The 13,372-nt window shown below is 39.5% G+C and overlaps 1 protein-coding gene across 1 annotated transcript in view; it reads right to left on the bottom strand.

Annotated features, from left to right (window-relative positions):
* The window catches only part of hsd17b3 (hydroxysteroid (17-beta) dehydrogenase 3), a 92,695-nt gene that overhangs the window by 23,402 nt on the left and 55,921 nt on the right, over positions 1–13,372 (bottom strand). Inside the window, exons 7-8 of the mRNA XM_069889106.1 lie at positions 7,088–7,122; positions 2,523–2,604 (exon numbers count right to left, since the gene is read on the bottom strand). Coding sequence (XP_069745207.1) covers positions 2,523–2,604; positions 7,088–7,122 — 117 coding nt within the window. The remainder of the gene's footprint in view (positions 1–2,522; positions 2,605–7,087; positions 7,123–13,372) is intronic.

Here is a 13,372-nt window from a genome sequence, read left to right as displayed (position 1 = left end):
GCCACTGTCGATTAGGCACTTTGTTACCTGCCCATTGATTTTGATGTTCATCATGGAGCACCCGAGGTCATGGAGGATGACCCTGGTCCGGATGGTGGCTGCTAGGACAATCTCAGAGCCTAAGTCGTCGTTCTCCAATGGTGGGGGTGAGACGTGGCTGTCGGCATCCTCTGCAGGCATCAGAAGAGGTGAATGTTGACCTGTGGTGCTCTCCGTAAGTGTGGGTTGCGGTGTGCGGCAGTTGGCAGTGTCCGGAGGCGTGGGGTGTGTCTGTAGGGCAGCCTAGTCAGCGCCCGTGTTGACCACATTGTCATTGCTGTCAGCATCATCTTTGTTGGAAGCCTGGGCGGGCCCGGATGGTGGTGGCGCTTGCCCAAGATGGTGGTGCTGCGTGGTAGTGCGAGGCATGGCTGGCCTTCTTCCCTGGCTGTGCTAGAGGTGCCAGGGGAAGTGACATCACACTGTCAGCCATCAGTGAGGGCAACGTCATCATGGGCAGTGGAAATGACATCATTCCGTAGACCAGAAGTGACATCGTTATTGTCTTTGGGAGGTGGCGAGGGTGAGGGCTGGTCCGGGTGCTGGCAAGGCCGGAAGTTGGGCCGCCGGGGTCGGGGAGGCGGGAAGTGGCTATGGGAGCAATGGCGTCACCCGGCAATTGTACCTGGTGGGGATCGGGGAGGCAGGTCGTAGAGAACCACTGAGCTGCCAGCGGACTTTGAGAGGCACACTTTGGCGAAGTGGCCTTTCTTGCCACATCTCGAACAATACTGGTTTCTGGCCGGGCAGTTTTGGCACGATCGACAGTCAGACCCACACCAGGACCCACAGTACTTATAGGGCCGCTGAATGCCCGCAGCAGTGATGTTCTCGTCCCCAGTCTGGTCTAGGGCCACAGCAGCCATCTGTGCTGACCATGCAGTGGCCTGGGGAAGCCTGGAGTTGAAGGCTTTGGTGTGCAGGGCTGCTGCCTCCAGGGTTTGTACTACCTCCACTGTTTTGGCCAGGGAGTAGATATTGTCCTCGAGCAGCTTCTGCCTTTCATGTGTAGCCCTCAAACATAGGCCTCCCTGATCAGTTTCTCAACCTCCCTTTCATTTACCCCAGGTTCAGCCAGACAAGTTTCGGCCAACTTACGCAGCGCTCCCAGGTAGGAATCGGCCCTCTCCCCAGGAAGCTGAGCCCAGATACTTAGTAGGTAGCTTGTGAAGTCCACGATCGTGGGAGGTTTATACATGGGTCAAGGGTGTTCATCACTTCCGAGTACCCGATGCAGTCTTTGAGCGCCTGGAAGTCTCAGGCACCCAGCTTCGATCAGAGTAGAATGATCCTTTTTCAGTCAGAGTCCAGTATGTCATCGGCGAGTGCCTCAATGATTGCTTCGACCATGTGCTTCCAGATCTCAAAGCGTGTTTGTGCTTCCAGATGGTGTGGGTCAATTTCTAAGCTCCTGGCACTCAGGAGCTTTTCCATAGCAGCTTTTAAATTTTAAAAATTGTGGTGTGCTGTCGAACGGAACCAAACACACAAAACATAAAGTCTGATCTACAGGCTTTATTCGACATAAACTTCAACAGAGCTGGCTGTGAGGAGTGCTGTTGCAGGCTCTGAGACTTTCTTCGAAGGGCCAGATCTGGTTTATATCCCGGAGAGTGACTGACAGTCGATCAGGTGGGGCTTGGTCTATTTAGGTCAGCTTATTGACAGCCGGCCAGGTGTTGCCTTGTCCCCATGCTCTTCTGCAGGTACGGAGGTTTCCCCCTGCAGTAGGGCCGGTGGTGTACCACCACAATTCAATAATCCAAAAATTCTGTTAATTAAGCATTATTAAATTCCTGAGTGTACTTAATTATCAGGGTTTTATTTAAGCTTGGTGTCATTTTATGTATCATATCAAAACTGCTGCTAATTAGGCACTGATCCCAGTTTTTGAAATCCAGGAGTCAGTATCAGTAAATCTTCCATTGGGGCCTGAACTAGTTGATACAGAGATTGACTAAGTTAACATTGGTCTGTGCTATTCCAACGAATTTCCTGGGTTATTTTTAATCACTCAGCAGATTCAAACAGCCCTACAGAGTAATGTCGCCAAATTGACATTGGAATTTTTTCCATCTCTTTCAGGAAACCATGTGGCTGGGATGGCAGGTAATGTGCTTAGCACTAGCTCTCAATTTATTCTAATTCCTTGTGAAAAGTAAGTGAAATAACAGAAAGCAAATTGGAGAATTTGTTTTGAAACCAAAAGTTATGAATCAGGGTTTAGACCATGAAGTTGTTTGGAGCTGCTCCTGCTCCAGTGCCTTAACTTGACGGAAAGTGTAATCAAACACCAGTTTACGTACTGCATCTGTGATGAAGTCACTAGGGTGGAGCAGAAGCAGTTTCACAAAAAGCTCAGCATTTATTACATTACCAGCATTTTTCTAGTGAATTGTCACCACAGGTCTAATACAAAACACACCACATACCTGAAAAAAATTGAATATATGGAGATAGAATTGTTAAGGTGATAAACATACCTTAGTAGATGAGTACAAAGCTAGGAGAGGACATGGGCAAAAAGCCACTCCAGATGAGATGTTCAGGATCAAACCCTTTTGTCTGAAATAATAACATTTCTATTTATAAAATGGTGATGTACTTTTTCATCATCTTTTCAAAGATATAAAAGATTAGATTAGATATAGAATATCTAGTTATGAGCTGCAAGGACATTGCTTCTCTTCACTCCAGTGTTAATCAATCTCTTTGCACTATTAAAATCCTTCATGCAGCCTCCCTTTGGAAGCAAAATTGTAACCATTCCCCAGCAGGCCAATATCTATTGTCTTTTTTTAAAATATCTCTCCATAACCTACCTCCTATTTTCCAGGGTCCCATCCTTCATCTGATCACACACCACCATCAGCACATACTGTATATGAGTGTATTTAAAAATTCACAGAGAAACCACATGATGGAACCACATGGGAAGGAATTCAAACTGACAACATATGGAGGCAAGAGAGGCGGCAGTTATTGGGAGGAAAAGTGGAGTGGTTATGGCAGCAGAGACTACTATGACCAGGGAAAATAAGATGCCAGGACATTTACTGTGGCTATGGCGATTGCTCTGCTTTGACGATGACTGATGACATGGAGTGACTGTGTTGGAATCCTGTTCACCACGGATGACCAAGCGACTCCTAGAATGACAGGAAGCCATTGGCTTCTCTTTGGAATAACTAAGGATGAAAGGTGAAACACAAAAATCTGAAGACACTGTGACTGTAGTTAAAAACTCACTGAAATGCTGAAGGAACTCAGGTGGTCTTACAGCATTCCATAAAAAGCAAAGATACATTGCTGATGTTTCGGGCCTGAGCCCTTCTTCAAGGAATAAGCAGAATAAACCAGGAGCAGGAAATCTCAGAAGATCTCAGAATTCAGTCAATGCTGGCTGGGGAAGATGTTAACTGGATATGATAAGGGGAGAGATGAGAATTTATCAAGTCAATGCAAAAGGAGACAGGGAGAGACAGAGTTGGGGGAAAGTGACAGGGATGAAATTGGGGGGGGGGGGTGTAATGGAAGATTCTAACCTGTTTTTTTAAACTTGCAGCTCTGGGTTCTGCAAGGCTGAGAACCTGCTTGTGTTTTAGAATCAGCAGACATAAGCTAAATTCTACCAAGGGGCCAGAGATGCTGTTATCTGATACCAAGAACATTTAATTTTCCTTCTTGTTTTGGTCACAGACTGTCAGAGGCCTAGCCTTGATGCAAAATAAACCATTGTATTTAAAGTGATAAGCTGAAAATTATGTTATTCGTTAGAAGCCTAGCATGCTAGCTTGCTTACTTATCTTTCTTGCTGTGCTGGGAATAGGTGCTTGGGTAAGTAGTTTTTGGGTAATATAAGTCATGGTCCCGCTGCTGAAGTTTGAGACTCTCCGAGAGGTGGCAACATCTCTCAGCAAGAAGAAGAACTTCTGGAGTCCAGCCAACGTCCCGGTCAGGGGAGGTGGAGAAGCTGCTACCGGCGCCCTGACAACCTACTACAAGTGTGCAGTCATTGCCTCGCTTCGGCAGTTGGGACCAGTCCAAGCGTTGATAAGTATAGTTGGGAAGGGTTTGCATATTGTAGTGTGAAATCAGCTTTTGAATTTGTAATAAACATTTGTATAAACTGAACTGCTCTCGGTGTGTGTGTCTATTTTCTTTCGGTAGCTCAAACACTGTGACCAATCTAAAACAAAAAAAATGAGAGGTATAAGTTTACCCAAGACAATTGGCGCAGCAAGCAGGGTTGGTCTCAAGATGTTTCGCCGAAAGAAAGAGGTGAGCCCTGAGCAGTTCTTGATTCCAGGATGGACTTCCAAAGACGACGTGTTTGGCATGTTGGCCAATACCCTGTCTTTGTTGGGACCACCCATTTGTTGGGATGAGAAGTTAGATTCATCAAGTGCACCTCTGGGAGAGCGGGTTGCCACTCTCCTTCGAGAAAGAAAATTTCCTGATAAAAAGGGGATGCTAACTGATGGTTTTTGGTTGCTGGTCACAGCCTTACGCCACTCCGTTCAGCGTGAAGCAGAATCAGTTCAAAGAGAAGTAGAATCTCAGCGCAAGAGAAAGCAATTAAAGGAGGTACACCTTCCACCGACTTCTTCACGCTTCTGAACTACAGCCTATTCCAGAGGAAAAACAGTTATTGCCCCCCACTCCTGAACTAGAGAATGCCGGACAAAAGGTATGGGTTGCACCACCAGGTAGTGGCCCTCCTGTAAAAGGAGAAATAGTGACATCTGCCCAGGGTAACATTCGGTGGGTAGCTATTGAGGGACAGGATGATTTAGTCTATTTAAACACTGAATGCTTACGGTATCGTGAGTGACATGTGTCAGGCTTCTTTGTTCAAAGTTCTCCGTTTTACGCTCCTGGTGATCTGGCTTAACAGCTGCTTTGGTGCCAATAATTGGATTTGTAATAACGAGGACGTTCCGAGGGAGTTGCCCATGGGAGACATGGTCCGATGCATTACATCAAGGAAGTCCTCGGTCACCCGCCTCAAGTGCAGCTTATATAAATATGTTATTGTTCAACATGTTTCAAAATCTGTTCGTGAGCTCCAGTGTCTGGGAATTGTGGCCAACACGGATAATGTGAGCCTTGGTTGGAATCCTTTTTCATGGTTAGCTGGTACATTTGGGGGGTTGGGCCACCATATTCTCCGTTGGTTGCTCGCATTATTGCTTGTTTTTGTGATTATTGTAGTTTTAATTTCTCTTTTAAGCTCTTTTTGTACTCTTATGCTTGTTAAGTCTCGTGTCTGACAGCCTGTGACCAAGGGGTGGAATGTAATGGAAGATTCTAACCTGCTTTTTTAAAAACTTGCAGCTTTGGGTTCTGCAAGGCTGAGAACCTGCTTGTGTTTTAGAATCAGCAGACACAAGCTAAATTCTACCAAAGGGCCAGAGATGCTGTTATCTGACGAAAGGACATCTGTGTACCAAGAACATTTAATCTTCCTTCTTGCTTTGGTCACAGACTGTCAGAGGCCTAGCCTTGATGCAAAATAAACCATTGTATTCAAAGTGATAAGCTGAAAATTATGTTATTCGTTAGAAGCCTAGCATGAGAGCTTGCTTGCTTATCTTTCTTGCTGTGCTGGGAATAGGTGCTTGGGTAAGCAGTTTTTGGGTAATATAAGTCATGGTCCCGCTGCTGAAGTTTGAGACTCTCCGAGAGGTGGCAACATTTCTCAGCAAGAAGAAGAACTTCTGGAGTCCAGCCAACGTCCCGGTCAGGGGAGGTGGAGAAGCTGCTACCGGCGCCCTGACAACCTACTACAAGTGTGCAGTCGTTGCCTCGCTTCGGCAGTTGGGACCAGTCCAAGCGTTGATAATTATAGTTGGGAAGGGCTTGCATATTGTAGTGTGAAATCAGCTTTTGAATTTGTAATAAACATTTGTATAAACTGAACTGCTCTCGGTGTGTGTGTCTATTTTCTTTCGGTAGCTCAAACACTGTGACCAATCTAAAATGAACAAAATGAGAGGTATAAGTTTACCCAAGACAGGGGGTTTAAACAATAGCCAGAGAAGTCAATATTAATGCCATCCAGTTGGAGGGTGCCCAGTCAGAATATGAGGTGTTGTTCCTCCAATTTGCGGGTGGTCTCAGTCTGGCAGTGCACGAGACCATGGACAGACATGTTGGCAATGGGAATAGGATAGGGAATTGAACTGGGTGCCCACTGGGAGATCCATGCTATTGCGACGGACAGGGCCAAGATGTTCAATAAACTGATCTCCCAGTCTGCGTCCAGTCTCTCTGATGTAGAGACTGCATAGCAGATTATAAAGAGCACAAATAAGGTGGAAATCCAGCACGATTTTACTGATGCAACAACAGCAAATACCAGAGGATATCAGGTTAATGTGAGTGGAGGAAAGTTTAGGGGAGATATCAGAGATTATTTTTTTTTAAAGAGAGTGGTGAGTGCCTGGAATGCATTGCCAGGGGTGCTGGTGAAGGCTGGTACAATAGGGACATTCAAAAGGGTCTTAGATAGGCCTTTTGCTTGTAAGAAAATTAAGGTGTGAGGTTGGGAAGGATTAGATTGTTATGAATACATTGTCGTCATTAATCTTGTTACTTTGTTTATACCATGTGGGTCTTCTGTGAACATTTAAACCCAAAATGAACAACAAACTACACACCAGAGATGAGTAAGGTTACAGGCATCAGGAAGATTGGGGCCAAGAAATGACTTAAAAGCAATGGAGTAAATTTTAAAAATGGAAGCATTTTTAACTGGGCCAAAGCCAGATAAATAATCACATAATGTGTGAATGGAACTGGAAGAATGGGGAGAGTTTTGAAGTACTTCTAGTTCATGGAATATAGATCCAGAAATAACTCAATGACATGCATCTGGGAAGAATAGGCCCAAATGTCCTCAACTTTAGCTCAGGAGCCCTTGAATTCTCACAATATTTGGTAAAATTTAAGCAAGAAAACATTCCTGTTAATTATCACTTAAGACTTTATTTAAAGTAGTTATGTTATTGATAAATTAGAATACAATTAAAATTCCTGATTTTACCGTTCTTTCATCTTCGGAAGAACAATCTGAGTCATCTGCAAGTTACAGCAAAATATTACTATATTGTTACACTTCATGGTTCCAATTTAAAAAGTACAACTTTCTACAGTTGGAAAACTTTGCCTTGGTGATATAATGTCGTTAAAATGGACAGCACAGAGTTGCCGCAGGTAATTCTGCTCCCTTGCAGCTCCAGTGAGCTGGGTTTAATTCTGACTTCTTGTGCCATCTATATTAAATTTGTATGTTCTCCCATGGACTGTTTTCCCTGGGAGGGCTCAGACTTCCTTCTGCATCACAAAGATCTGCTGTGACTTACTCCCTGAGTAGGTAGCTGGTGGGAGGATCAGGACGGTGTTTAATGGGTAAGAATGAGAGAATAAGTTACTGGTAAAATGAGACTGTTTGGTCTGTTCTCAGAGGTGGCATAGTCTCACCCAACTGAATAACCTCTGTCTGTGTGTTGGGCAAACCAAACTATGTGTGACAGCTAGGAGATTAGAAATAGGAAATTGTTTGGGCATTTTGTAGTGAAGAATTTCTGTTTTTGTCATGATGGGTTGCTGTACATACACCAGCGTATTCCTCTGACTGATGCACCATATTGCTGGCTGTGGTCTCTAGTGATTGAACCAATATCAGAGGCTGATATTTTATTTTATTTAAAATATTTTATTTAAAATGTTTGTGGATACACGGAGTCAGTTACAAAATTGGAAAAGTACAAATAGAAAAATTATAAATCTATTGTACATGATGGTTCAATTCCCCACTCCCCCCAACCCCCACCCACCCTAGAAACCCCAAAAGGAAAAAAAGGGAAGAAAAGACAAGAATGGAAAAGAGAAAAAGAAAGGAAAACAGAAAGGAAAGTGCCATTCACCATTCGTATTGCCAATATATATTCTCTTTAATTCTTTGGAGAAGATTCAAAAATTGTAAACAAATTAATACCTGAAATTTGTAAATATGGGCACCAACTTATCAGAAATATATCATATTTATTTCTTAAATTATAAGTAATCTTCTCAAGGGGAATGCATCTCAACATTCCATCATGCCATACCTAAATGTGAATCAGATTTCCAAGTAACTGCTATACATTCTCTTCCATTTGGTATTTAGATCATTTCAATGATGGCCTTGTCCCTGTGATATTCCCCAATAAAAATAGTTCTGGATTTTGTGGAAACTTAATTCTTGTAACCTGTTCTAAAAAAAAATCCTAAATTTGTCCAAAAATGTTCTTATCTTGGAACATGACCAAGTTGAATGTAAAAAAGAACCTACCTCTTTGCCACATCTAAAACATTGTTCTGATGAATCTGACTTAAACCTATTCAATTTCTGTGATGTGAGATACAATTGATATAAAAAATTATATAGAACCAACCCATACCTTACATTTATTGTATTTATAATTCTATCCTTACAAAGATCAGATCAGTTTTGTTCATCAATTCTAATACTTAAATCTGATTCCCATCTGGATTTATGAACCCCCTGTTTAGGAGTTCCCACTGAAGTAGAAGATACATGGCAGAAGTACATTTCTTTATATTTTGCTTTTAATCAGTTTCTACATAACTACCCTTCAGTAATAACATTGTTGGGCCTAAATTATCCCTTAAATATGCTCTTAATTGGAAATAGCAAAAAGGTGTGTTGTTAAGTATTACATACTTATTTTTTAATTGATCAAATGACATCAAATGTCCTCCTTCATAACAAACTTCAATATCTCTATTCAAAATTGAATACCCATTGTAAAAAAGAATGTCTATTTTTAATTAAAGGCATTTTAGGTGATATGCCTCCTCTTGTTCTCATTTAACTATTTATCCCATTCAAATATTAATCATATGTTTTAACAAAGGGGCTTCTTTCTCACCAGATATTAATTTCACTTCCTATTTGTATATAAAATCCTCTGCTATTTTCTCTCCTGTTTTCTCCAATTCTATTTTCACTCAGACAGGTTTCTCTCCTCCCTCAAAAAAAGGAAACAAGAAATCTCATTTATGCCACTTGATAATATTTTTTTTTTAAATTTGGAAGTTGTAATCCTCCTAATTCATATTTCCATATTAATTTTTCTATGGAGACCTTTCACATCTTACCCTTCAAAGGACATTTTCTTACATATTTATTTAATTCCTGAAAGAACTTCTGAGGTATCGATATTGGCAATGTTTGAAAATTATATTGTATTGGTGGGAAAATATTTATCTTAACACAATTAACTCTACCCACTAATGTTATTGGCAATGCCACCTACCTATTCAAATCTTCATCATTTTTAAGTAAAAGTGAATAATTCATCTTATATAAATTGTTTAAATTGTTATCTATGCATATCCATAAGTATTTTATCCCATTCATCACCCATTTAAATTGAGCATCTCTTTGAGATTGAGTATAATCTCCTCCTGTAAGAGGCATAATTTCCATTTTGACCCAATTTATTTTATAGCCCGAAACTTTCCCATATTCTTCAAATTTTAAGTGAAGCTTTTGTAAAGAAGTTGCTGGTTCTGTCAGATATATCAAAACATCATCAGAAAATAAATTAATTTTATATCCCTCTTAATTTAACCTAAATCCCTTAATATCAGGGTCACAGCGAATTGCTTCCGCTAAAATAAATAAATCTGGAGATGATGGACATCCTTGTCTACTGGACCTAGTTAATTAGAATGGTGAAGAAACTTGCCCATTTGTTATAACTTTGGCTTTAGGCTCATTATGTAATGCTCTAATCCAATTCGAAAAAATCTGTCCTAATCCAAATTTTTCCAGCACTTTAAAAAAGAAGTCCCATTCAAGTCTATCAAACGTTTTCTGCATCTAGACCCACTGCAACACTCAAATCCCCTCTTTTTTGTGCCTAGTTACTTGTCAGCAGATTGTCTCTTTTTAACAATGCCTGTTTGAGCCATATTTATTAATTTTGGTAAAATTTTTGTGGTATTTGCTATTTTTTTTGCAATAATCTTATAATCTGAATTTAACAATGAAATAGCCCTATAGGATGACAGTTTTAATGGATCCCTATCTTTTTTTGATATCACTGTAATTATTGCTTTTGAAAAAGATTCTGGGACTGTGTGCATTTCTGATGCCTGATCTAATCCCTTCATAAAAAGAGGAATCAATAAATATTTAAATTCTTTGTTAAATTCACGTGGGAAACCATCTTCTCCCAGAGATTTTTTACTTCACTGCTTTCCTCATCTCAGTTTGAGTGAAGGGAGTGTTCAATTCTACCTGTTCTTCAAAATTTAACCTTGGAAGTCTTACTTGTGACAAAAAAAATCTTCTAATTTATTATCATAACTTTGTGATTCAGATTGATATATCTTAAAATAAAATTGTTTAAAAGTCTCATTAATTTTTTGAGGTTTATAACTAATTGCATTCACGTCTTTTTTTATTGCAGTAATCATTCTTGAGACCTGTTCTGCTTTTAACTGCCAAGAAGCATCTTATGAGCTCTTTTGCCTAACTCATAATACTTCTGTTTAGTTCTTATTATTGCTTTTTCTGATCTATATGTTTTCAATGTATTATACTGAAGTTTTTTATTAATAAGTTATATATGTTTATCCTCAGATCTTCTCCTTTGAAGGTTTTTTTCAGGTAGGGTATCACTTTTTCCAATTGTTCCACCTCTCTCTTATATAATCCTTCCTAATCTTAGAAGTATAACATAATTTGTCCTCTTAAATACGCTTTCAGAGTATCCCATACAATAAATGTATTATTAACTGAATTAAAATTAGTCTCACAAAATATATGAATTTGCCTTCTAATAAAATGACAAAAATCTTATATTTAGAACAACAAAGAGTGAGGCTCCATCTATAAACCAATTTTTCTTTATCAGGCAACTGTAACCATCATTAATAAAGGTAAATGATTTGATAAAATTATCACTTTATATTCATCTTAAATAATCCTACCTTGTAAGTGTGCTGACATTAGAATGGAAATCATGTCTGTTTGAGTAAAAAGAATAGACCCTCTCTCTTGTCCATGCATCTACTAAATTCAGTTCTCTCATTAATATCAAAGTGGCTTTTACCCCTATCACTACTTTAGTTGACCTACCTAATGCTGGGTCCAAACAAAAGTTAAAGTCTCCAACTACTAAAATATTTTCATGAACATCTGCTAAATTGAGAAATGTTTCTTGAATAAATTTCTCATCATCAACATTTGGTGCATATAAATTCATAAGAGACCATAGTTCTAAATAAATCTGTCTATCTCCCTACTGGATCTGTTACTACATTCTGTATTTTAACTGGAAGATTCTTCCTCATCAAAATTGCCACTCCCCTCGCCATCAAATTATGTGAAGAAGCTATAACATATACCACCCAATCTCTTTGTAATTTTTTATTTCCTTTTTCAATTGAGTGAGTTTCTTGCAAAAAGGCTAAGTCATCCCCCATTTTTTTAATGTGTGCCAATAAATTTATAAACTTATAAATTTCATTGCATTATTCATCCCTATAAAAATTGATCATTATATTTTTATGCTTCCTCTTCACCTCTCATGCGTCCTCCAGTAATTATTTTTCGTGTTAGTGCATACCTTCCCCAGTAAGAAAAAGACAAATAAATTATAATTAAAATACAAATAGTATAACACACATAACAGTCAAAAGTAAACAAACTATAACACCCCCTCCCCTATTAGCATTGTTTAAATAATGCACAACACTACCCCCTCCATTATATGGATGGTGGCAAAAGACACAAAAACACGCATGACTCAGTAGTACTCAATTACCTCTTACCCCCAACCCCCTGGATATTCACCATCTATTTGTAAATCATTCTTTCATATACAAATAATATTTTAATTAACTAAAAGAAGCAACAATGTATTAATTTATTCTCTGCACCTATTGAACATTTGGCAATGACTCCATGAACTCCTCTGCCCAGTCACTATCCAAAATTAATTTTCTTCCACCATCCGGCAGGAAAAGCTTAAAAGTGGCTGGATGATGCAGTATAAAACTATATCCTTTTTGCCAAAGAGAATTTTTAACTGGGTTAAATTCTCTCCTTCATTCCAATAATGCTATATTTATGTCTGAATAGAACAAGACTCTATATCCTTGATAATCGAGTGGACCACTTCTTGCTTTTGCTCCTTCTGCCTATGCAGACAATATTTTCTCTGTCTTGATATCTCAAACATTTTATCAGGATAGAGTGTGGCTTTTGATCTGGTGATGATTGTGGTCTGAGAGCTCTGTGTGTTCTTTCAATTTCAATAGGTTGTTCAAACTTTTCCACTCCTAAAACTTCAGGTATCTATTCTTGAAAAAATTGAATTGGATCTTAACCTTCAGTATCCTCCTTGAAACCAACAATCTTAATACTATTTATTTTCTTAAAATTTTCTAATGTATCCACCTTTTCTCAAAGTTTTATCCTTTCCATAGTCCATGCAAGTGTTTCCATTTTCCACTCTTCCCTCTCTTTTGTGTAAATCTTCCACATTTTTTAACTCTTTCATCTATATTGTCCGAAGTAACTTGCATCTTATTCACAGTTGTTTATTTGTATTCGTTAATTCTCCTTTCAGTTCTCTCAATAAGTCTGCATTAGAATATTCAACTTATTCTTGTTTCTTAAGTTTTTATTTTAACCTTTAGTAGAAGCTTTAACTTTTTCTTGTTCCTTTTCATCTTCATCCTCTTCACTGTCCTCTCCATTTTCCTGCTGTAGAGGCCTGTATCTGCTGCCACGAGCAAAAACACTAGCTACTCTCTCTTATATAATCCTTCCTAATCTTAGAAGTATGACATAATTTGTCCTCTTAAATATGCTTTCAGAGCATCCCATACAATAAATGTATTATTGTACAACCCTCTAGGGCCTGTCTGAATCAGTGCAAGCATGGTACAACTTCTTCTTCGACATCATCTCCCTGCTCTGGCAGCAGCTCGCACTCCAGCTTCATTTGGGCACGAGGCCTTTGATCATGATTTTCTTGCTCCAGTCGATGGACTCAGATGCTTCAGTGAGAGGTTTGTTTCTTTCGGTGATATATTTAAAATGTTCTTATGCAGTTCTAATATTGGTTTTTTTTCCCCCAGTTGGTTAATTATACCTTGTTTAAAGAGTACTTTTTAAACTAATTTCCTGGGAAGGTCAGGCTCCCTTATCCTGACTCTACTGCATCACGTGACATACCCCCCACCCTCCCCCATCATTCCCATTCTCATGGTCCAGATCCTCAGATGGGATAAAAGCAGATTTCAA

The sequence above is a fragment of the Narcine bancroftii genome, chromosome 1 (assembly GCF_036971445.1).
Source record: "Narcine bancroftii isolate sNarBan1 chromosome 1, sNarBan1.hap1, whole genome shotgun sequence".
In the NCBI taxonomy this organism is placed as follows: domain Eukaryota; kingdom Metazoa; phylum Chordata; class Chondrichthyes; order Torpediniformes; family Narcinidae; genus Narcine; species Narcine bancroftii.
This window is presented reverse-complemented; position numbering and strand designations above follow the sequence as displayed.